Source organism: Topomyia yanbarensis, chromosome 3, assembly GCF_030247195.1.
Source record: "Topomyia yanbarensis strain Yona2022 chromosome 3, ASM3024719v1, whole genome shotgun sequence".
Lineage (NCBI taxonomy): Eukaryota > Metazoa > Arthropoda > Insecta > Diptera > Culicidae > Topomyia > Topomyia yanbarensis.
Window position 1 is genome coordinate 205570652 of NC_080672.1, and position 22634 is coordinate 205593285.

At 37.2% G+C, this 22634-nt stretch overlaps 1 protein-coding gene across 1 annotated transcript; it reads right to left on the minus strand.

Moving 5' to 3' along the window:
- Positions 1-2183: 2183 nt before the first annotated feature.
- LOC131687591 (DEAD-box helicase Dbp80-like) lies at positions 2184-19918 on the minus strand. The gene is made up of 2 exons (XM_058971679.1): positions 19571-19918; positions 2184-2414 (listed from the first exon to the last, which is right to left on the minus strand). Exons 1-2 carry the CDS (start codon positions 19916-19918, stop codon positions 2184-2186), a joined length of 579 nt encoding a protein of 192 aa, XP_058827662.1.
- Between the last annotated feature and the right edge of the window lie 2716 nt (positions 19919-22634).

Here is a 22634-nt window from a genome sequence, read left to right on the forward strand (position 1 = left end):
TAAATATGCAAAGGAATGCTTGGTGGAGAGAAGCTACTGTTAAACACATACCGAAAGAGAAAGTCCTTTCCGAGGATCTTGATGTTGTATTTACTGTTGGCCCATTATCGCCGTGTTCTGGTGCTGGGTGGTTACCATGGCATTATATTGCTGGTGTTCGGTGATGTGTATCCGCTATGGTTGCTGTTTGATCTGAAAAAAATTATGATGAAAAATATCCGTGAATGAGTGAACGCGAGCTTTTGAAAGAAGAATAGGGTATTACATTACAATGTACTGAACACGGTACTGATCCTTCCGAAACTAAAAAAGGTAGTAAAAATGACTCACCTTGCTGCACCAACTGAATAAAAAAAAGTCCTGCACGCGGCGTGGTACAGTACAGTATGCTGCTGCTACTGTGTTTGAAGGTGCTGTTGATGTATCTTTTTTTTGCAGTTAACCAATGGTCTTCTACATTTGGCCCTGATTGGCTTGGATCGATTGCACTACTTGCGGTTGCTGGCCAGGTTGTACCGTCAGTTGAACGTTGCTACCGATCTGTCGGATGATGGTTATGGTCTGGGGGAAATCTTAATTTTCTGATGTTGCTGGCGATAAGCACTGGAATTGTGATTGCTAGCTGCTGCTGGGATGAAATCACGAGCACTGTGGAGGCAGCGATATTTTCATGCAAGCAACTGGTAGGAGCCAAGGCAGTAATATGACGTTTGTGTTTGACTCTGATTTCTCTACATCAGGAAGGTAACCGCTGGTAAGAATAGTGGCAGGCAAGTTTTACGACAGAATGTGCCGATAAAGTGTTTCCGATGGGTCCATTATTCGTAAAAAAGCTCTTGTTGCTTTGTTGGTTCTGAGCTGTAATTGCTGTGGTTCTTTTTTGAGAGATTGTTGGCAGCTGCTGGATTTGGAGTTGTTGGTACTGCTACGGTTGTATCGATTTAATGTTGGTTGGCTGATTGCCAGATCCAGGATGTTGAGTCAAGTTGAGCTGATTTGTAGCACCTGGTTGTTGTTGTTGAAAACTTATCAAGTAGATAGATGGCTGGTGACGAAAAATGCTGCTCTTGTGGCTGCTTTGTTCGGGTGTGCTGTAAATAATAATTACTAGAAACAATCACAATTCCAATAATATTTTAAAACTTACCATTCAAATTCAAAATATTGATTCTCAAAACTACGAAATTTTGACAGGTCGCGATGAAAAAAAAAATACAAAAAATTACTAATCTTTTGTTTTTTTATATTTTTTCAATGCAACCTGTCAAAATTTCGCGAGCCTCCGTGCGAAATAATACCATTGACCATTATTTCGCAAGGAAAAAGTTTGCCTTGGTGACAGCGCATAGAAAGCAGCGCTATCTCGCGGAAGTATTATGAAACTTATCGTTTGTCGAACCGTGTCTCGGCTAACTGCATTTTTCGTTATCGTTTTCGCGAGAGCTGCGTACCGCTTACGAAATGGAAACGAAAATTTTTTTCGCGAGCATTTCGCGACGTTTTTTATGCATAGGTTTTGTATAGGAAATTTCATTTCGCAAGAGGTGCATACTTAGCTTTACCAAGCAACTTGTATGAAATCTTCAGTAGAAAATCATATAAGCTTGAAATAAGCCACCACCATCCACACAACACAACGCAACAACCTGTGCAAATTAAATCAATCTCACCCGCAATGCCGCTTGTAAGACGAAAACAAACCAAAGATCACACGCCAGTGAATACACCACAGCGACACTGGGGCTCGCGCGGTGGCGAATTTATCTGAGTGCGCCACAGAGAATTTCAAGAGCTCTTCTCCACACTCTAGATCGTTCCAGTGTTGGGTGTATAAAAATTTACCTCTACCATCAACATGTACATGAACGAAAGAGAAGCGCTCTCGTTTTGCTTGCCAGAGTGTGGGGAGTAATTTCAATTTCTCTTTACTACACAGAGGATAGGGACATCACTGCTGGAATGGAATCACGAGCACTGTGGAGGCAGTGATATTTTCATGCAAGGAACTGGTAGGAACCAACGCTGGAATGTGACGTTTGTGCTTGACTCTGATTTCTCTAAATCATGAAGGCAACCGCTGGTAAAAATAGTGGCAGACAAGTTTCAAGCAGGATGTGCCGATAAAATGTTTTCCGATGTGTCCATCATTCGTAAATTCCTGTTGTTTGTTTGAGCTGTAATTGCTATGTGGTTCTTTTTTGAGGGGTTGTTGGCTGCTGCTGGATTTGGAGTTGCCGGTACTGCGGCGGTTGTATCGATTTAATGTTGGTTGGCTGATTGCCAGAGCCAGAATGTTGAGACCAGATTAGTTGGCTAATGTGTAGCATCTGGTTGTTGTTCCAAAGTGGATCGATGGCTGCTGGTTCTGCCACTGACAAAAGATACTGCTCCGGCGGCCGCTTTGTTCGGGTGTGCTATAAATAATATTGATTATTTAAATTTAATTGTTTAAAACTAGAAACAATCACGCTTCCAACAATATTTCTAAACTTGCCATTCAAATTCAAAATATTGAATCTCTAAAACTACGAAATTTTGACAGGTTGCGATGAAAAAAATACAAAAAATTGCCAATCGTGTTTTTTATATTTTTTCATTGCAACCTGTCAAAATTTCGCGAGCCTCCGTGCGAAATAATACCTCTGACCATTATTTCGCAAGGAAAAAGTGTGCCTTGGTGACAGCGCATAGAAAGCAGCGCTGTCTCGCGGAAGTATTATGAAACTTATCGTTTGTCGAGCCGTGTCTCGGCTAACTGCATTTTTCGTTTTGGTTTTCACGAGAGCTGCGTACCGCTTATGAAATGGAAACGAAAATTTTTTCGCGAGCATTTCGCGACGTTTTTTATGCATAGGTTTTGTATAGGAAATTTCATTTCGCAAGAGGTGCATACTTAGCTTAAAGCTAAAAAAATTCCATCCAAAAGTTTAGTATGCACCTCTTGCGAAATGAGGTCGCGAAATATTTTTCCTTCTTCCGTGCGGAATTTTGACATTTGCTCGCGAAAACTAGTCTGTGCGTTTGCTGTTAGATGTCGCTTTTGATAACTGAAAAAGGACATCAGCTGTCGATTATTTCTTTTTCGTATTTCTGCCTTCATTTTTTGAATGTTTTGAAACAATTTTTAATATTTTACTTAATTCGTCACTGATGACCAAGACAACTGTGTAACCTTTGGCCATATTCAAAAACTATCCCTTGGAGTATTGATTAATGTTCAGTATAGATCAAACTTGGAGAAGACTGTATTCATATACAAAGAATCTTTTATTTTTGTTTGTGTTGTCAAAGTGACGGCTAAGACCGTGTGGTCCATCCTGCCAATACACCGAATACGTAGTGACGTTTTCTTACGGAATTAATAATCGTTCATCTAATCTGGAAACATCATAAATGAAAATCATGAAATACGTAATACGTAAAAAAAGTTAAAAAAGTATATTGTAAACTTTGGAAATCGCCAAAAGAATAATGAACTATTTTCGACTTTTATTAATGTGTGTCATTGAAAGGGGGATCCCGCGGATAGTCAATCGAATACAGGAGCATTACCAGAGGGAGCTCTTGCACTCTCCACTGATGTTGCGATGACTTGCTAATATCACTACAGAAGACGAAATATTTTGCCATGCAGGATACGGAAAGGAATGCTCCACATTCGGAAGCAATTTACGTTTTACATTTCTTATAAAAGAAATGTATAGAATTCGCTCAAACTTTCAAGATTTTTTCCGAGGCCCGGAGGGCCGAGTCTTATATACCAATCGACTCAGCTCGACGATTTGGGACAATGTCTGTGTGTGTGTGTGTCTGTGTGTGTGTGTGTGTGTGTATGTAACGGACAAATTCTCATTCGTGTTTCTCAGCAATGGCTGAACCGATCTTATCCAAACTAATTTTAAATGAAAGAACTAAAAAACAGTATGAACGCTATTAATTTGTTTTTGATTCTGATGTTTAGTTTCCAAGATATGAATGTTTGAATGCGTAAAAATGGCATTTTTTGCAGTTTTTTTGAATTATCTGTCGAAATTGACAATATAGATTAACAATTTATATGTTTTTCGACAGCTTCAACGAATACCTTTCGAACAAGCTATGGATTGTTGAAATCGGACTATTATCAAAAGAGATATTTAACATTAAATGCGGACGAAAGATTTTTATCATTTCCCATTGCCAGAAATATGACCAAAAACATGTAATCTATTATTAACGCCAAAACGGCTTATTTTAGGTCAATAGTATCTTCCGAGAATATAATGGAGGCAATATGCCCTTTCTTTTGGTATTGTGCTTTTGCTGATTAATCCCCCTATGAGTGAGATATTTTCACAAATTTTCTTGGAAGTGATTATATCGAAATGATGCCTTCAGCAAATTTGTAGCTCTTACTTTTGCGAATAACTTTGCTAAAGACTTCAAATATCTATTTTGAATACTTTAAAAGTTATGGCTTGTTGTTTGTTGATTACTCTTTGTCGCCTATTTATTGTTCAATATAGTAATAATCCATTGAAATAAGCTAAACATTATTTCGATAAAACGAATTTTGTATTTCATTTTACTATCTACAACCGCTAGAAATAATCACCGAACACTTCCAAGTTGTCTGGAAGGAACTTGATAACTTATCAGTACAAAAATGTTCATTTGTGCGAACCTTCTGACTGCAATTTTTCTAACTTATGACCATCGGATCGATCTGAAACATATCGGAAAATGAAAAGCGAAGTAAATAACTCCAAGCAACGGCGTAGCCAAGAGAAGGTTTTGGGGTTTAACACCATACAACTCCCCCCCCACCACACAAAAAAGAATTGGATTGAAGTTGAAAATTTATTGATGCTGACTGATTTAATTCAATATTACAATAACAATTATCTGATCCGTAGATTGATTACCTGTTGTTGTAAACATCATGAGGACTTTTGATAAATTGTCGGAATGGGGTCTTGATATGTAATTGATCTAGTAGTCTTGATTTCACAGTTGTCTAATAGCATCAATATCAAATTCCTGCCTGAAAACATTCCAATAGAAAATTCCAGAGTTCTGTAATCAATCATAATCCTCAGATTTATTTTCAAATTGAGCTCGTTTTTGTAGAGATGTACTGTAATAAGGGTCTTTATTTAATAGTAAGCGAAGTTAAAATTGATTTAATGTCTATGAAACATAGAACTGCTCACCAAAAAAATGTATAACTTTCAACATTTGCTAAAAATGTTTTTGCCTTTTTCAAACACTCTAAAATTCGTCAATCTAATCCCGACCCGGAGGGCTAAGTGTCATATGCCAATCGACTCAGTTCGTCGAGATCGGAAAATGTCTGTGTGTGTACGTATGTGTGTATGTGGAAAAAATATGTCCTCTGTTAATCAGAGAAGGCTGGATCGATTTGCACAAAGTTGGTCTCAAATGAAAGGTACAACCTTCCCATCGGCTGCAATTGATTTTTTTTATTGACTGGACTTCCGGTTCCGGAGTTACGAGTTGAAGAGTGCAATTACACAGCAAATTCCCATATAAACTGAAAGGAAAAATTTTCAAGATCAAATTTGTATTTTTGATGCCAAATGAATTTAAAATGCATGAAACATTGAGATGTTTGACAAAAATTGACTTTTTTGGACTTTGGTACATTTTTGCCTTTCTCATATAGAAAGGTTATGCAATCACTCTAAAAATCGTCAATAATACCGGCCCGGAGGGAGTATGCAGTGAGGGGTTGCTACTTTAAAATTAAAACTAGTTCAAAAAATTTTAACAAGTCCGGCAGAACCCGGACCTCCCGGATCTTTTTCTATGATCCGCCGCTGGTTTCAAGCGATGTTTCAGTATCACATAGTATCTCAAGATCGTGGCTGTCGATCCATTGTATGTATGTGCATATCGTACTGAACATGAAATATTCATTTCCACCATTGTATTGAACATAACCAGCCATGGAATCGTAGTCTGGACAAATGGGACAAGCACAATTGCACCACTAGGTGGATTAAAACAGGTTTATATTTTTGGAATGCGTCGAGTTGAGACGGAAACGTAATATGATTAATAACGAGGATAACACTTTCCGAATGTAGAGAAATTTATGAAAAATGACGATTTCCATTCGACTCTAGCAGGTTCTGATCGATTTTGATGAGCATTTGATTTATGTTGTATGACCAATTATATGTATAGGTCAAATGTTCAAAAACAGTAATTTAAGGTCAAGTTAACATCATTTTGAAACCGCCAATTTCGGAGGTTTAGTATCTTCGATGAGTTTTACAAACGTTAAACAGCGCATCATTTGATAAAATAATTTTGGCGGTATATCGTCCAAGAAGTATGTATGGTGAATTTTATTCATGAACTCTGTTACTATTTTCTGAAAAATTAATTCTGCATAATTTTAAAACTTCAAAAATCACGGTTTCGGAATTATGCCGTTTGGACAGTATGATCGATTTTCACCAAACCGAATTTCTGGCTACGCCGCTGATTTCAAGTAAGTAGAAACAAAGTCGTTCTACACTCGTTCAAAAGAAACTTCTTCGAATGCTGAATATCTATTATAACACATTGAAACCCCGATTTTATCAGCCAAATATGAACATATGTTTGATGGGCTCTAGCAGACGAATAAGACTGAATTCGAGTAAATCCTTTCTGGAGCATGTTTTCCTTATCACGAAGATATGCGAAATATGCAAAAATAAAAAGATCATCATAATCAGAAATAGTTATCAGACTACGTCAAGGGACGAGAAGAATATTTTAACAGCTTCAGTTTATTATAAAGAAAAAAAATTGCCCGATTTAGTCAATGTCCCCATTTTGTCAGCCTAAAATACACCATGAGACTGATAAAATGGGTCTTTATTGTATGTATTATTCGCTGTGTTTCACATTAATAGGTACATTTCTTTTTTGGAGATTTTTTTATCGCATCGAACTACAACAATTTTTAGGGAGTTTTCAAGGGGTTATTTTATAGACTTCTTCCAAAATTTGGCGAACCTATTCCAATTCGTATACCAATTAATTGGTATACTCAAGGGTTTATATGTTGCAGATAGAAAAAATACTGAAATTTTCAGCTTTTTCCTACACAATATTAGGAAAGCTTATTAAAAACCTGTTTTAATCCACCTAGCGGTGCAATTGTGCCTTTCTCATTTCTCTAAACTATGGCACGGAGGCTTTTTATGTTCAACATAATTGTGGAAATGTCCATTACATTCTTAGTACACTTTGCACTTATACACAATGGCATGCCAGCCACGAACTTGATGAGCTACGTGTCGACGGTGAAACACTTGAAACAAAAAAATATCATACTCCATTAGCCTAATCATCATTAGATCAATGTTATCTGCTTGCTAACTCATTTTGTCATGCGGGGCTGGGTATGTGAAGAGGGCGAAAGTCCCATGAACGAACGACTCCCCAGCTTAAATTGGTATGCTTTGTGATACAGTGGTGGTTTAAAGATGATGGGGTTGAAAGGGAGGGGTATGAGGGCTGGATGGGGTGGTGGTCTGAGGGGTGATTTAAGGAGATTTTCAAAGGAGGGGCGCGAACAGTAGAGGGGGGGGGGGTGTAATCCCTCTCCGTAAACCATCAACTACGCCCCTGTTAAAATCCAGAAACCCTAAACGAGTCGAAAAAAAATTTAGGTTGACATTTTTCAGAGTGATTGCATAACCTTTCTATATGAGAAAGGCAAAAATGTGCCAAAATCCAAAAAAGTGAATCGTAGTCAAATTTTTTTTTCGAGTTTGCATCAAATCTCGACGTTTCATGCACCTTGAACACATTTAGCATCAAAAATAAAAATTCTATTTTTAATTTTTCCTATAGTTTATATGAGAAATTTCTGTGTGGCCGCACTCTGAAACCCGTAATTCCGGAACCAGAATTCCGATCGATCCAAAATTCAATAGCAGCCGATGGGAAGGTTGCACCTTTCATTTGAGACTAAGTTTGGGCAAATCGGTCCAGCCATCTCTGAGAAAAATGAGTGACATTATTTGACACATACGCACATACATACACACACACATACACACACACATACACACACACATACATACATACACACACACATACAGACTTTTTCCGATCTCGACGAACTGAGTCGAATGGGATATGACACTCGGCCCTCCGGGCCGGGATTAGGTTGACGTTTTTCAGAGTGATTGCATAACCTTTCTATATGAGAAAGGCAAAAATGTGCCAAAATCCAAAAAAGTGAATCGTAGTCAAATTTTTTTTTCGAGTTTGCATCGAATCTCGACGTTTCATGCACCTTGAACACATTTAGCATCAAAAATAAAAATTCAGTTTTTAATTTTTCCTATAGTTTATATGAGAAATTTCTGTGTGGCCGCACTCTGAAACCCGTAATTCCGGAACCAGAATTCCGATCGATCCAAAATTCAATAGCAGCCGATGGGAAGGTTGCACTCTTCATTTGAGACTAAGCTTGGGCAAATCGGTCCAGCCATCTCTGAGAAAAATGAGTGACATTATTTGACACATACGCACATACATACACACACACACATACACACACATACACACACACATACACACACACATACATACATACACACACACATACAGACTTTTTCCGATCTCGACGAACTGAGTCGAATGGGATATGACACTCGGCCCTCCGGGCCGGGATTAGGTTGACGTTTTTCAGAGTGATTGCATAACCTTTCTATATGAGAAAGGCAAAAATGTGCCAAAATCCAAAAAAGTGAATCGTAGTCAAATTTTTTTTTCGAGTTTGCATCGAATCTCGACGTTTCATGCACCTTGAACACATTTAGCATCAAAAATAAAAATTCAGTTTTTAATTTTTCCTATAGTTTATATGAGAAATTTCTGTGTGGCCGCACTCTGAAACCCGTAATTCCGGAACCAGAATTCCGATCGATCCAAAATTCAATAGCAGCCGATGGGAAGGTTGCACTTTTCATTTGAGACTAAGTTTGGGCAAATCGGTCCAGCCATCTCTGAGAAAAATGAGTGACATTATTTGACACATACGCACATACATACACACACACACATACACACACCCATACACACACACATACATACATACACACACATACAGACTTTTTCCGATCTCGACGAACTGAGTCGAATGGGATATGACACTCGGCCCTCCGGGCCGGGATTAGGTTGACGTTTTTCAGAGTGATTGCATAACCTTTCTATATGAGAAAGGCAAAAATGTGCCAAAATCCAAAAAAGTGAATCGTAGTCAAATTTTTTTTTCGAGTTTGCATCGAATCTCGACGTTTCATGCACCTTGAACACATTTAGCATCAAAAATAAAAATTCAGTTTTTAATTTTTCCTATAGTTTATATGAGAAATTTCTGTGTGGCCGCACTCTGAAACCCGTAATTCCGGAACCAGAATTCCGATCGATCCAAAATTCAATAGCAGCCGATGGGAAGGTTGCACTTTTCATTTGAGACTAAGTTTGGGCAAATCGGTCCAGCCATCTCTGAGAAAAATGAGTGACATTATTTGACACATACGCACATACATACACACACACACATACACACACATACACACACATACACACACACATACATACATACACACGCACATACAGACTTTTTCCGATCTCGACGAACTGAGTCGAATGGTATATGATACTCGGCCCTCCGGGCCGGGATTAGGTTGACGTTTTTCAGAGTGATTGCATAACCTTTCTATATGAGAAAGGCAAAAATGTGCCAAAATCCAAAAAAGTGAATCGTAGTCAAATTTTTTTTTCGAGTTTGCATCGAATCTCGACGTTTCATGCACCTTGAACACATTTAGCATCAAAAATAAAAATTCAGTTTTTAATTTTTCCTATAGTTTATATGAGAAATTTCTGTGTGGCCGCATTCTGAAACCCGTAATTCCGGAACCAGAATTCCGATCGATCCAAAATTCAATAGCAGCCGATGGGAAGGTTGCACTTTTCATTTGAGACTAAGTTCGGGCAAATCGGTCCAGCCATCTCTGAGAAAAATGAGTGACATTATTTGACACATACGCACATACATACACACACACATACACACACACATACACACACATACACACACATACATACATACACACACACACATACAGACTTTTTCCGATCTCGACGAACTGAGTCGAATGGGATATGACACTCGGCCCTCCGGGCCGGGATTAGGTTGGCGTTTTTCAGAGTGATTGCATAACCTTTCTATATGAGAAAGGCAAAAATGTGCCAAAATCCAAAAAAGTGAATCGTAGTCAAATTTTTTTTTCGAGTTTGCATCGAATCTCGACGTTTCATGCACCTTGAACACATTTAGCATCAAAAATAAAAATTCAGTTTTTAATTTTTCCTATAGTTTATATGAGAAATTTCTGTGTGGCCGCACTCTGAAACCCGTAATTCCGGAACCAGAATTCCGATCGATCCAAAATTCAATAGCAGCCGATGGGAAGGTTGCACTTTTCATTTGAGACTAAGTTTGGGCAAATCGGTCCAGCCATCTCTGAGAAAAATGAGTGACATTATTTGACACATACGCACATACATACACACACACATACACACACATACACACACATACACACACATACATACATACACACACACATACAGACTTTTTCCGATCTCGACGAACTGAGTCGAATGGGATATGACACTCGGCCCTCCGGGCCGGGATTAGGTTGACGTTTTTCAGAGTGATTGCATAACCTTTCTATATGAGAAAGGCAACAATCTTTCCTAATAAGTTTGTGAAAATTATAAACTATTTGAAATTTTTTAATAGTTTAATTTTTTATTTAACCGTGATTCTTTAATAAATAGTGACCATCGCTTCACAACGTAGTCTATTTTTCATGGCTTGCGGTTAGCACGATTTCTCGAATTGCTGAACTGAAAATTATGGAATAGAAATTAATTTTAAGTATTCTTTACAGATTTAGCTCGCCGCGCAGATAACTCTGAATTAGACCCGCTGGTGCCCTAAGACGATTTCGCTAGATTTTCAGAGCACTGTGCACCCAGTGCATTAACGCAAGTGACGGAAGGTTATCGAAAAGTTTCGTGAAAATGAAAATTCCAGTAATGATGATGATTTTCCCAAACGGTTCGTTTTCGAGAGGTTTTTATTTGTTCTGTGACATTAGGATTAGCGATAATAATTCAAATCAAGGATACTACTAGGAAGTTTCCTTTAGAAAAAGTCGATGTCGAAGTAAAATTTGGAACTTCAGAGATAGCGTGATATCAGGAAGTGCGATTTCATTTCAACGCTTTTTTGTGAAAAGGGCGATACTTACAAATGTAAACATAAGGCTTTTTTCATACATGCGAATGAGGGCTTTGAAACGCAACAAATTAACCTAAAAATTTTGATTCTACGATATTGCTTTCTTAAACTACAGCAAAAAATACAACGGGCGAAACTGAATTTTTGTTTGTTTACTTAAAGTTTCTCCCTCCACGTTCAATGCAAACAAACAGAGCGATACTTTTTTTGCTAGCAGTTTAGAGGCGAAACTGTTTTTCGTATTTTTTTAGGATTATCAAGCTGATACCAGCTATAAATAGTAACAATGATCGCTATTGAAAAAACCCGGACGAAATCGGTGGTGTAAAACGGTAGTTATTGTAAAAAACGTAAGGGCGATACTTCAATGCTGATAGGTGGGACCGCCAATCGCCAAAGGGGCGATACTATCATTTTGTCAATTTCAATAGCAAAAACAAATTTTAATTTAATAATTTCAAATACTTTATGAAGTTTTGGGTTTCGATCACTAAATTATGCAATCTAGGATGTAAAAAAACACAATAGTTCTGGAAATATTCACTGTTGATTTTCTGTGAATGGTGTCGCCCTTTTCAAGAAAAAATGTTGATTTCTTAGTTCTCAGTCGCGTTGGAAATTTGAGTAAAGTATAAACTTCAAATCGATTCAAAAAAAAATTTCGATTTTTTTGGCTCAGTACAATATATAACCCCTTTAGGAAAATTCAGTTTTCCCACCACAATTTATATATTTTATTAACAGAGCATTAACAATAATTCGTTGGTATGTATATTTTATGGGCCATTTTTCGCTTTCCCATTGATTTGGTTTGAGATTTCTAGCACTGATGTTGTCCTATGCTGATTTGAGCGATTCTCTGCCACTATCCCATGTAGTATGTGTTATCAAAACATCGCGAAGCATCAAGTTCTAAATGTTCTCAAACGATATAATATCCGAAGAGAGTGATAAGAGTTATAAGAAATGTCTCATCACACTGTTAGGTGGATTAAACACGTTTTTACAATTTTATTCAGTGTACATCATTTATCTTTGGTACAAAATACCAATACCAAAAAGTTTTTGCTTATTACACTTCGTTCATTCCAGCAGAGCAGACGGGATTAAACATTAAATTAATTCAATTCAATTTATATATCGTTTAAACATTTACTTATCTACTCAAAAGTTTTTTTTCATCAACTAGTTAATTTTCAAAACTAACTGCATTACTTATTGAACTTTATCTCTGGAATTAACTCGTTGGTTCATTTACCATTTCCTTACAATTTTTTGACAGCTTTTATAAATATTTTCATTGTATCAACAAAATTGCCCATTTAACAAATATCGTGTTTGTTTTGTTTTAAATTTGATGCCATCGAACATGAAGAGTTTTCTTAGTTCACATTCCTGCAGTTGCAGGTTGCACGTGGCAACGATTCTAAAACGCATACGTTCATCATTTAGTTTGGGTGAATCAGAAAAAAATAATTCCGCTGCCAAATTAAAACTTCTAGTTAGCACATAAAAGGCTGTGTGAAAATTAACTTGTGAGAATTTACATTTATTTTTATTGGGAACTAGCTGATACCCATCGCGCGTTGCTGCGACTTTCGACAAAATAGGAGGAAAACACAATTTGTTCCGAAGCGCCATCTATCGGGCAGAAACTCCCCAACCAATAGCACACAAACACGCTCCATAAAAAATGCCTACTACGTATAAATTTTGACGGCGATCGGTTAAGCCGTTTGGGAGTCCATAAATTATATACATACAAACAATGTTGCTTCAGAATCTTCATCGCGGCGAAGCACGGTGAATATGAATCACCTGCATTCGTCCAACATCGTTCTTCGCTGTTATATTCAACTTGCTGTTGATATTCATCCACGAATGAATCCGACTGCCAATCCGTGTTTACCCGAATGCCTTATCCATACGTTCTTGCCTTGCTACTCATCGAACGACCGAATGAACTGCACGAGGAAGCTATGAAGCGAATGACGAATAAACGAATCAGCAAACCATTCCTCACCATAGCGATGATCGCTTACAACTATTGGCGAAGATGACTTCAATTTTATCTTCGCAGAATGATGGCTCGCGAAGAAATATATTTTTATTCTGATGCGTTGTACTTTTCGGAACAAGCCAATGCGCTACTGGTTCTTCAGTACAAAACTATGGGTTAAATTAACAGCCGAATCAAGGCAATATTTGTTAAATATAGTACAATCTTAATAGAAGCCTTGTGTGTCAAGTATTCAAAGGAGATTGAACCCATGTTTGGTGATAAAACTCGGCATAAGCAAAACAAAATTCTTTTGGATGAAGTTTTGATTTTAATCTGCTCATGGTGTTATATCACAATAATTTAACCTATTGCGCATGTTTTGCTAGTATCACGACGAATTCGCTTAATCAGCACGGTTGTTTAAAAATAAATTAGCTGTAGAAAGAACAGTGTGTTGTGGGTGTAATATGGACAATACAAATATTACTTCTTGTTCCCCCATCGGGAAAGACTTGGCATAAAAAACGTGCTGTAATTATTTTACTCCATATTGTCGAGATCCTTAGATACCAACAAAAAATATAAAATTGTTGAATTTCGATTTTTTAATGCATTCCCTTCTAGGGATTAGCTATAATGATTACATTGCATGTGCACATCTCACGAATTCAACCATGACTGCTAACTTTGTTAACTAGTGCTATAAAGTTAGATTGATGTTTAAGGTGAGATTTTTTAGGACGTGGTTAACATTAACAGTAGGTACCACAGTTTGATAAAAAATACATCATTTAACGCAAATTTATTAATTAGGGGTCATACACTAATTACGTAAGGACATATGGGGGGAGTGGGTGTTTCAAAATATCTTACCAATTCTCACCTGGGGGAGGGAAGGTTTGTCCTTTCTTAAGTAATATCATAAAACATGCATGAAAAATGAAATCGAAAAATATTCTTCTCATAAGAAAAGAAACTATTTCTTATTTGTGCCATGAACATTTTATATATCAAACAAAATGAGCACATACTGTACATCATGGTCATGGAAACGCAGACCTCAAATTGAAGTGTTTTGCAGCGACAAAATATGATTGTTAAATTAGTTATGGAATTTATTGTTGCCAACGTAAGGGGCGGCTTAATTGTCGATGGTTTTGGAGCAGTTACAGAAATTTCTTGACTCTTGGTGGTACATTGTTCTGATCGGGAACTGGAGTCACAATCTGCTTTTAGAGTTAAGAAGTGTTGAGACCATTCGTGTTGTTAGACCAACATCCTTCTTTTCAAACTTTCGCTTCAAACCCGCAAGGTATATGAAAAATTTTCTGTCATGTGATTGTCAAAGAACTTGTTGGCTGTATAGTTCCAGAGTGTGAACTGTATTTTACTTCAAGAAAATTCGAAGATAGCTATGTCGGAACTATGCGTACGATAAGCGTTATAGTTGAAACTCCGAACAAATTCACACCAGAAGAGGTTATAAATTCTTTTGAGTTCTACATCACAAAAAAATAGATTCAAAGGAAGTGGAATATAGCGAAGCAAATTATGTGGAACAAATCGGAGTTTCTAAATATCTCTTAAAATTTATTCTGAAATTTCTACTGGGCGAGATTAGGATGCAAATGAAATTTCTACAGATGATTATACACACACTTAGAAAAAATCGTATAAATTTACGTCTCCTGATCCTGACATATACGAGCATCAAAAATGACTTAGTTTTACGTTTGATTTTATTTTTAAATGTCATTGAATTTCGTAAATCATGTAATTTTACTCCACATATGGCATTTGTTCTGTATGACAGTAAGTGTAATTTTATGTCATTGCGCATGGAAAATATGTTTCATGTAAAATTAAATGGAGCACGGTGATGTTTAATATTTAGTCATTTCGTGAATTACGGTTTGTTAAATTGTGTCATGTTTGCAATTACGTCAATGATAAAATTTATAATTTTTTGGTGTGTAGTTAAATTTTGTCCTGAGTTCTCTTTTAATAATTCAATAAGTATCGTGTTCGCTATCGAATAATTTAATGAATTAACAATATGATTTAAAATTACACAAAGTAAGATAAAATCTTATGTAGGGGGAGAGGGAGTTCACCAAAATCATACGAACTCTCATCTGGGGGGAGGGCGAGGTTGAATAGTTCTAAAAAAGCCTTACGTAATTAGTGTACGGCGGCCCCGAGCAGAATATTTTCTACGATGAAAGTATTTTCCATTTCAAACATTTATTATTATCTTAAGGGATCGAAACAAGCATAAAAATATTTTAAAAAAATTAAAAACCAAAGAGAATACGTTATAGCCAAATGTAGAATCTTACACTTAGTCAAGTCTCCCCATGTTCCCCTACTCTATCGTCAGAGCAATTAAATTTTCGTACATTTTCGAAATATGCTAGAAGTACCAAGTTCCAATCAATTTTACATTTAAATTTCGCCCACTTAAAATAAACAACTTGATCAAATTTAGTAACGCAAGCTTCAAGATAATCAACACATTTCTGATCAAAATAAGTCGTTTAAAAAAAAGCATATCGCGGAACTCATTTTCACGCTAGACATTTTGAATTTATTTATGAAACTGTTATGAACACTTTTTCATTAAAAATATTTCTGTTTAATATTCCAGTAGCACTGATTATGGCAAGCAAAGCTTATTTCCGTTCAACTTCATAGTATGTCATGACTTGTAGAACACTTGAGCGATATTGGAAAATATTGATATTTTTAACGTCCATTTCTCATATTCTCCACAAAAGAAATTTTGAAGTTTTCGAAGAAAAATTTTGCCTTTAAAAATCTGGCCTAGAGGATTGATATGTCTTGACATATTGATTCCCTACACTCTAGTTTGTTCCGTGAAAAAATTATGAACGCTTTTTATATAGGATTTTGAATGAATATTGCAACATATAAAAAAATTGTTTTGGCATTTTCAGGCCATTTTTTTTTCTAAAAAGTCGTATATTCTTTATGGAAAAAACAGGTTTCACTTTCAGGCACTTTATTCGAAGATGACGAAGTTCTTATAACTTTCAAATGAAAATAGTTTAGTGGTTGGTGTCCTTAAACATCTCATGCGCTCTAAAATATTTTTAATATGTCCAGAGATTACATTTATGTTAAATAATAATTACTAAATTTATCTAAAAACGGTTTTAAAGTGTCACAGCACTGTAGAATAAAAAAAGTCGATTTTCAATTTATTAGTCAAAAATGGCTTTAGAATGTTAAAAATCATGTCCCAAAACATGGAAGACGCAAACAATACATAAATATTCAGATTTTCCATTCTACCGCAATGCCTCTTATGTATATCTCGTGTGTACTGAAAACTTTAACCGTGTTTTTCTCGAAGCCGCAAATGTAACTCGAACAAATGATTTTTGAACGCTTGGAAATTTTCACAGTATATTCAAAATTGATTTCTCCAGCGACGTACGTAGGATTTTTTTTATTGCTTAGCTTTTTTAATTAATTTTGTGTCCATTTTCATGACATATTCGGCGTGCTCTACAGTGGTGTAGCCCCTTAATAGAATATATCCAAATTTTATTTCTTGATGTCATGTCAAGTAAGATATACATATTCAGCATTTTTTTCTGTAATGCTTTGTTGTACAACTTTATTGAAAACATGCTAAATTTTGCTGAAATTAAAACCATATTAGCTGCTATTTAAGCTAAAGAATAGTCTTTCATGGTACAAAAACTTATGTTTACAAGCAACAATTGATGTTTTATAGCACGCTACAAGTGCAATTTAAATGTTATGAGTGGCTATAAAAGTACGATAAAACCTCAATTGATACTAGGGTATAAGACTAACCAGTTCAGTTTTGGCAAAAAGTTTAATATTTGCTAAGTTTGGTTGAAATCGGAATGCATCGATTTGTCAAAAACTTGTGGCTTGATTATACTTTTATAGATATAGAAATTATATTATATAAGAGTATTTCGTCTTACGGTTGCTATTTGTGCCAAATGGTCCTAAGAAAATCATTAAACGTAGATTCCAGGAAACTATCACCCAGTGTTGATTTCATCATTAGAAAAAAAGTTATTTGAAGTACCAATAGTCTACTATGTAGATTCATAATTGTGTTGATTCGGTTTTCGCCCGCGAGACATCCGCAGATTTACATATATAATTGATTTGTTTTGCTTTGCTTACGCAGCTTCCCGTTTCAAATCTGATAAAAAAAAACATCAGCAAATAATCATTATGTAATACTAATTGTTGTTTATAGCAAAAGTCATCCTATTCCGAACATAGCAAGCATTTCTGCACCACTTCAGTCTTGAAGCTCTGACCCTTCCATCAATGAACAAGAAATTTGTTTTTCTTGGTCGCAATGCAGGAGGAATAAAGAACGAAGAATCCTTAGCGAAGAATGGCTAGTGGCGATTATCACCTAAGCCATTCGTGTGCCGATCCGAACGATGCGTGAAGATGAACATTGCATGAATGGCTAAATTCAACAAACAACGATGCGAACAAGCAGCGAACAGCAGTCATCAGATTCGGATTTTTTGTTTGTTTGTATTATTCATTTTCGATGATTCTGTGCTTTCGTGTGAGGAACGGCGCATCGTTATTCGAGGCATGGGTGAATGACACGACGAATATCGCATCGATGATGAACGAATGAACTAGTTCGGCGAAGAATATTTGCAACATTGCATACAAACATCGACTTTTATATATATAGATGGTGTAACATTAAATTTTCTTTAATCCATGGGTTTTGATACCCGTAAAAAAATCTAACTTAATGCACCGTTGCTCAACTACTGAAACTACCCTCTTCCTCGACACACTTCGTCTTAAATTTTGTAACGCACCCCCCCCCCCCCCCTATCGCCAAAACGCTACATACGAATGAATTAATTAGAGATGCACCGAATATTCTGGCCGAATAGCAGCCGATTTTGATTTAAGCCGAATATACGGTACGCCGAACAATTGAACATTAAATATTCGGTATTCGGCTAAAAGCCGAATAGCACTATTCGGTGCATCTCTAGAATTAATACACTGTATCAACTGTATCCAAAAAATCTAAAACACTGAATATCAAATATCGATTGATAAATATAAAATTTTTATGATGTATCAAATAATAAATTATATCAAATAATATCAAATACTAAATATTAAATAATTTAACAATATAACTATAATTATAGCAATTAAACATACGCTAAACAATCCTCGCGTCACTGATCCTTGCACATCCTATTTCTAACAAATGCTCGTTTCGCGAAGGAGAAACTTTGCTCGTCAACTTAAGGATACGAACAATTCTTGAGCGTTTTTTCAAAACGTCATATCTGCAATGAGTTACTCTCTTTGTTTACTTTCTCTTCTGTTATGCTAGTTAAAACCACCGTCTTTCGATCTGTACTGTAAAATAAGTGAAAAGTGTTATAGTGACGCCGTAAAAATCGAAAGAGAAAGTAAACAAAGAGAGTAACTCATTGCAGATATGACGTTTTGAAAAAACGCTCAAGAATTATGAACCAAAAAAGCTCAAGCGCCTTTCATCAGTAGCTGGTCGAAAACACTTTACGATCTGCTCGTTTTAATCTCGCCCGAGTTCTCCGCGTCTAGAAGCTGAATTTTTTTGTGGAAGTATTTTGTCGATTGATCTGCAAATCATCCTGCTTCGATCACTGTCCACGAATCTATCGGTGCGTCCAATTCGATGCAGACACGTTTCGATATAGGCTCGTCCCTACTGATCCATTGGCAGGTCGAAGTTGACGAGAATTGTCATATGTTCGACATAGATATCTAAGGCAAAAGAATCTCTCCGAAACCTGGTGCTGCAGCCAGAATCAAGTAGTGGAACTTACCCCTAGACAAAACGTCCGTTCTAATCAGTACCTTCTTTAGTCCGGCTCGGAATCGATCCAGAACGACCAATCATCGCTCCACCGTTAGATTACCGGACATACGACATGACGAAAATAAGTTTACCTGGAGCTTGTTTAAAATTCGTTGATATTGCTCGTTCTGGTTGTGGCACTTGACTTAGTACTGTTTGATGTTATCGAGTGATTCTTGCTCCAGCGCCAGCCGAATCACGGTCGGATTGGGTACTATGTACTCGGCGAACTTCATCACCTCCCGCTCGTACGTGGCCAAGAACAGATCGCGCCTCGTCCAGCACAATCAAATTGCAATCTTCTAAAGGTCGAACGCCCAGAACTTTCTACCCCAGTCCACGAGCTTGCCGGGTGATCGTACGGAACGATATGATTGGTCAGCTTCGCCCCTTTGACGATCTCCTCACCGCGAACGGCGTAACGAAGTTTGATTTCCGGACAAAACTTTGCCATTTTGGCAGCTACTTCCCCCTTCTGAATTGCCAGGTCATACGTGGGGGAAAGGCAAATCATCTGCGGATAGTTTTGTAGCGGACCGACTCGACTGATCATTGCCAGCACAAAGGCAGCGGTTTTTCCTTTTCCCGACTGACTCTGGGCGATCATGTTCTGTGGCGGATCGGCCAACCGAGTAGGTAGAGCCGTCTGCTGAATCTTGGGAGGTGTGTTGAAACACATAGCATATGCTCTTTGAAGTAGTTCCGGCTTCATGTGCAAAGCTTCGAAAGTTTTAACCGAGTATAACGGCGAAGAAAGATCCTTCCGCTGCACCGCCAGATCTTACTACTAGACCTTTGCTAATAAATTTCATTAGCAAACTTACATCCACCGGGCTAAAAGATTAATCATGGATAATTTTAAAGCTGACACTGAATATTTCTAGAGAAAATTTAGAATACGACGTAAGTAACAATGAGATTCTCTTTGGGTTTTTTTCTCTTCTGTTAATTGCTCAATCGCTTCAATATTTAGTACTCTACTCTTTGCCTAAAATTCTAGTAAAAAATCGGCTTTCGATATGTTCTGGAAAATTAGTGCAAAGTTTTATAGTGACGTCGTAATATTTGGAAAAGAAAGTAAACAAAGAGAGGATCGCATATCAATGTTACTTATGTCCTAATCAAAATTTTCTCCAAATTTCGACTTACTTGAATGCCTCTGCATCATCATGGGGCAAGCTGTTTCTCCATTTTCTCTTGCATGCTCTTCAGCTTATTTTTCTTCAAAACCTGCTGAAGTCAGAATTTCCGTAGCTACCGAACTCAAAACTGCAGGTGCAGCCGTTTGTACGGGAGTAACCAACGCTGGTTCTACTGCAGGTGGACTAGAGTTTTTCCGTATTCTCTTTCTCTGAACTTTGCACTAATTGCGGTTGTTGCCCAGATTGTTTAATTAGCGTCAAACCCTGAGGTAAAAGCGTCGTTTGAACGTTATTATTACGAACCGGTAAGACGATGATTGTCGTCTATAGATTTTTCTGCTGTTATTTTTGAAGGGGATGTTGCTTGTGAAATGTTGGCAATAAGCAGGGGGTTGCTTGCTGGCTTTGAGATGGTTGAATCACGAGCACTGTCAAGGCATGGATATTTTCATGTAAGAAGCTGGTAACAACAAAGGCTGAGATTACATTAAATCAGGGCAACTGTTGATGACCATTGTACCACTACCTAGATCAGACACGTTTTGCGAAACAGTGGGCTGATAAACAATGTTTCCTGAAGAGTACACTGTACATGAAATAATTCCTTTCTGATTAAACACTTTGGGGATGTTGGATAAGTTAGATGCAAATTGTTTATCGTTTGGAGATATGACCAACACGTATCACATATTATTCTGTTGCGTTGGGTTTCCTGTCATGAAGGAAGTCTGCTGCTTTTGATGCCAATGTTGGAACTGGTTTCAAGGCTGGAACTTAATACCGGTAGCGATCAAGATTGTTGCTTTGTGGGTTCTGCACTGATATAATTACAATATGGTTCTTTTTTGAGGTTGTGGCTGCTGCTGAATTTAAAGTTGCTGGTGTTGCTGCGGTTAGATCGACTTAATGTTTGGCTGATTGCCAGATGCTGGATGTTCAAGTCGGCATGGTTAGGTACTGAATTTGCTGTTGTTGAGTCTGGAGCAGTTACTGCTGATGCTAGAGCACGTGACATTGTGCCTTTAAGCGCTTTTCTAACAATTACGGTGGTCGCATTTGCGCTTGTATTCGGCTGTACCCGCCTGTTTCGTGTAAAATAAAATATTTCAACCTTGATTGCTATTGTCATTAAATTTTTTGAAAACCTATACAACTACAACTTAAAAGTAAAATCAGTGTCATTTTTTACCTTTTTTTATCACCATCTGTCAAAATTCCGCAAGCCTCCGAGCGGAACAATGCATCCGATCATTATTTCGCAAGGAAAAAGCTTGCCTTGGTGACAGCGCATAGAAACCAGCGCTATCTCGCGGAAATGATATAAATCTTATCGTTTGTCGAACCGTGTCTTGACTAACTTCAATTTTCGTTATCGTTTTCGCGAGAGGTGCGTACAGCTTAAGCTAAGTATGCACCTCTTGCGAAATGAGGTCGCGAAATATTTTTCATTCTTCCGTGCGGAATGTTGACATTCGATCGCGAAATTTTGACAGATTAGTATTTGCATGTTTACTGTCAGATGTCGCTTCTGGCACACATCAGCTGTTGTTTATATTTTGTTTTGCAATTTGAATTTATTCTGAACGATAATCGTACAATTAAATAAATACTTGTGCATGCTCTATAAGCACTGTGTAATGTGACGATTGTCAGTAGAAAATGGAAGGCGTTTATAATATTGGCCTCTTTTAACGGAATTCGGAATCGTAAATGTCTCGCCACACGAAACAGTTCATCAATAATTCATAAAAGTTTGATATAGTGCGCGATCTGACCAAAAATACCAAGGACATTGATGCTAAATAGGCAGGTGTTTCTTCGGCAATCATCGACATAGTTTTTCTTTTCAGCTAGTGCTAGTAATTTACGCTAGTACTGGCGTCACAATCGCAAATCAACAACTTGAAACGAACATTGAATCCCACAAACAGCTTGAATCTCTACAAGGAAATCTCGCTGGGTGATTCTGGCAGTAGTACTGATGTCAGATAGAGCTGTGAGTCAATTTTTAACATTTTTATCTAGTCCGCACAGTACCGCGGCGCACCGGTAGCATCAATCACAACGACAATTACAAAATTAATGTAGCAGTTGTGTGTAATGCCAATAGAAATAAAAATCACCCGGTCAAGCCATTCGGAATTCTGAATGGGGTCAGTTTGGATTCTTCAAATGCAACAACCGATTCCGAATTCATACTGACTCCACTCAGAATTCCGAACCGGTTCTGGAATGGGTTTAACTGTGCAGCAG

Excerpts from the sequence above, each read along its gene's own strand:
- LOC131687591 (XM_058971679.1), bottom strand. The coding sequence starts at position 19,918 with ATGTGTTTCAACACACCTCCCAAGATTCAGCAGACGGCTCTACCTACT. Across the intron at positions 2,415-19,570 it reads CGGCAAGCTCGTGGACTGGG|CACACCCGAACAAAGCGGCC; the intron begins GTAGAAAGTTCT and ends TATTATTTATAG.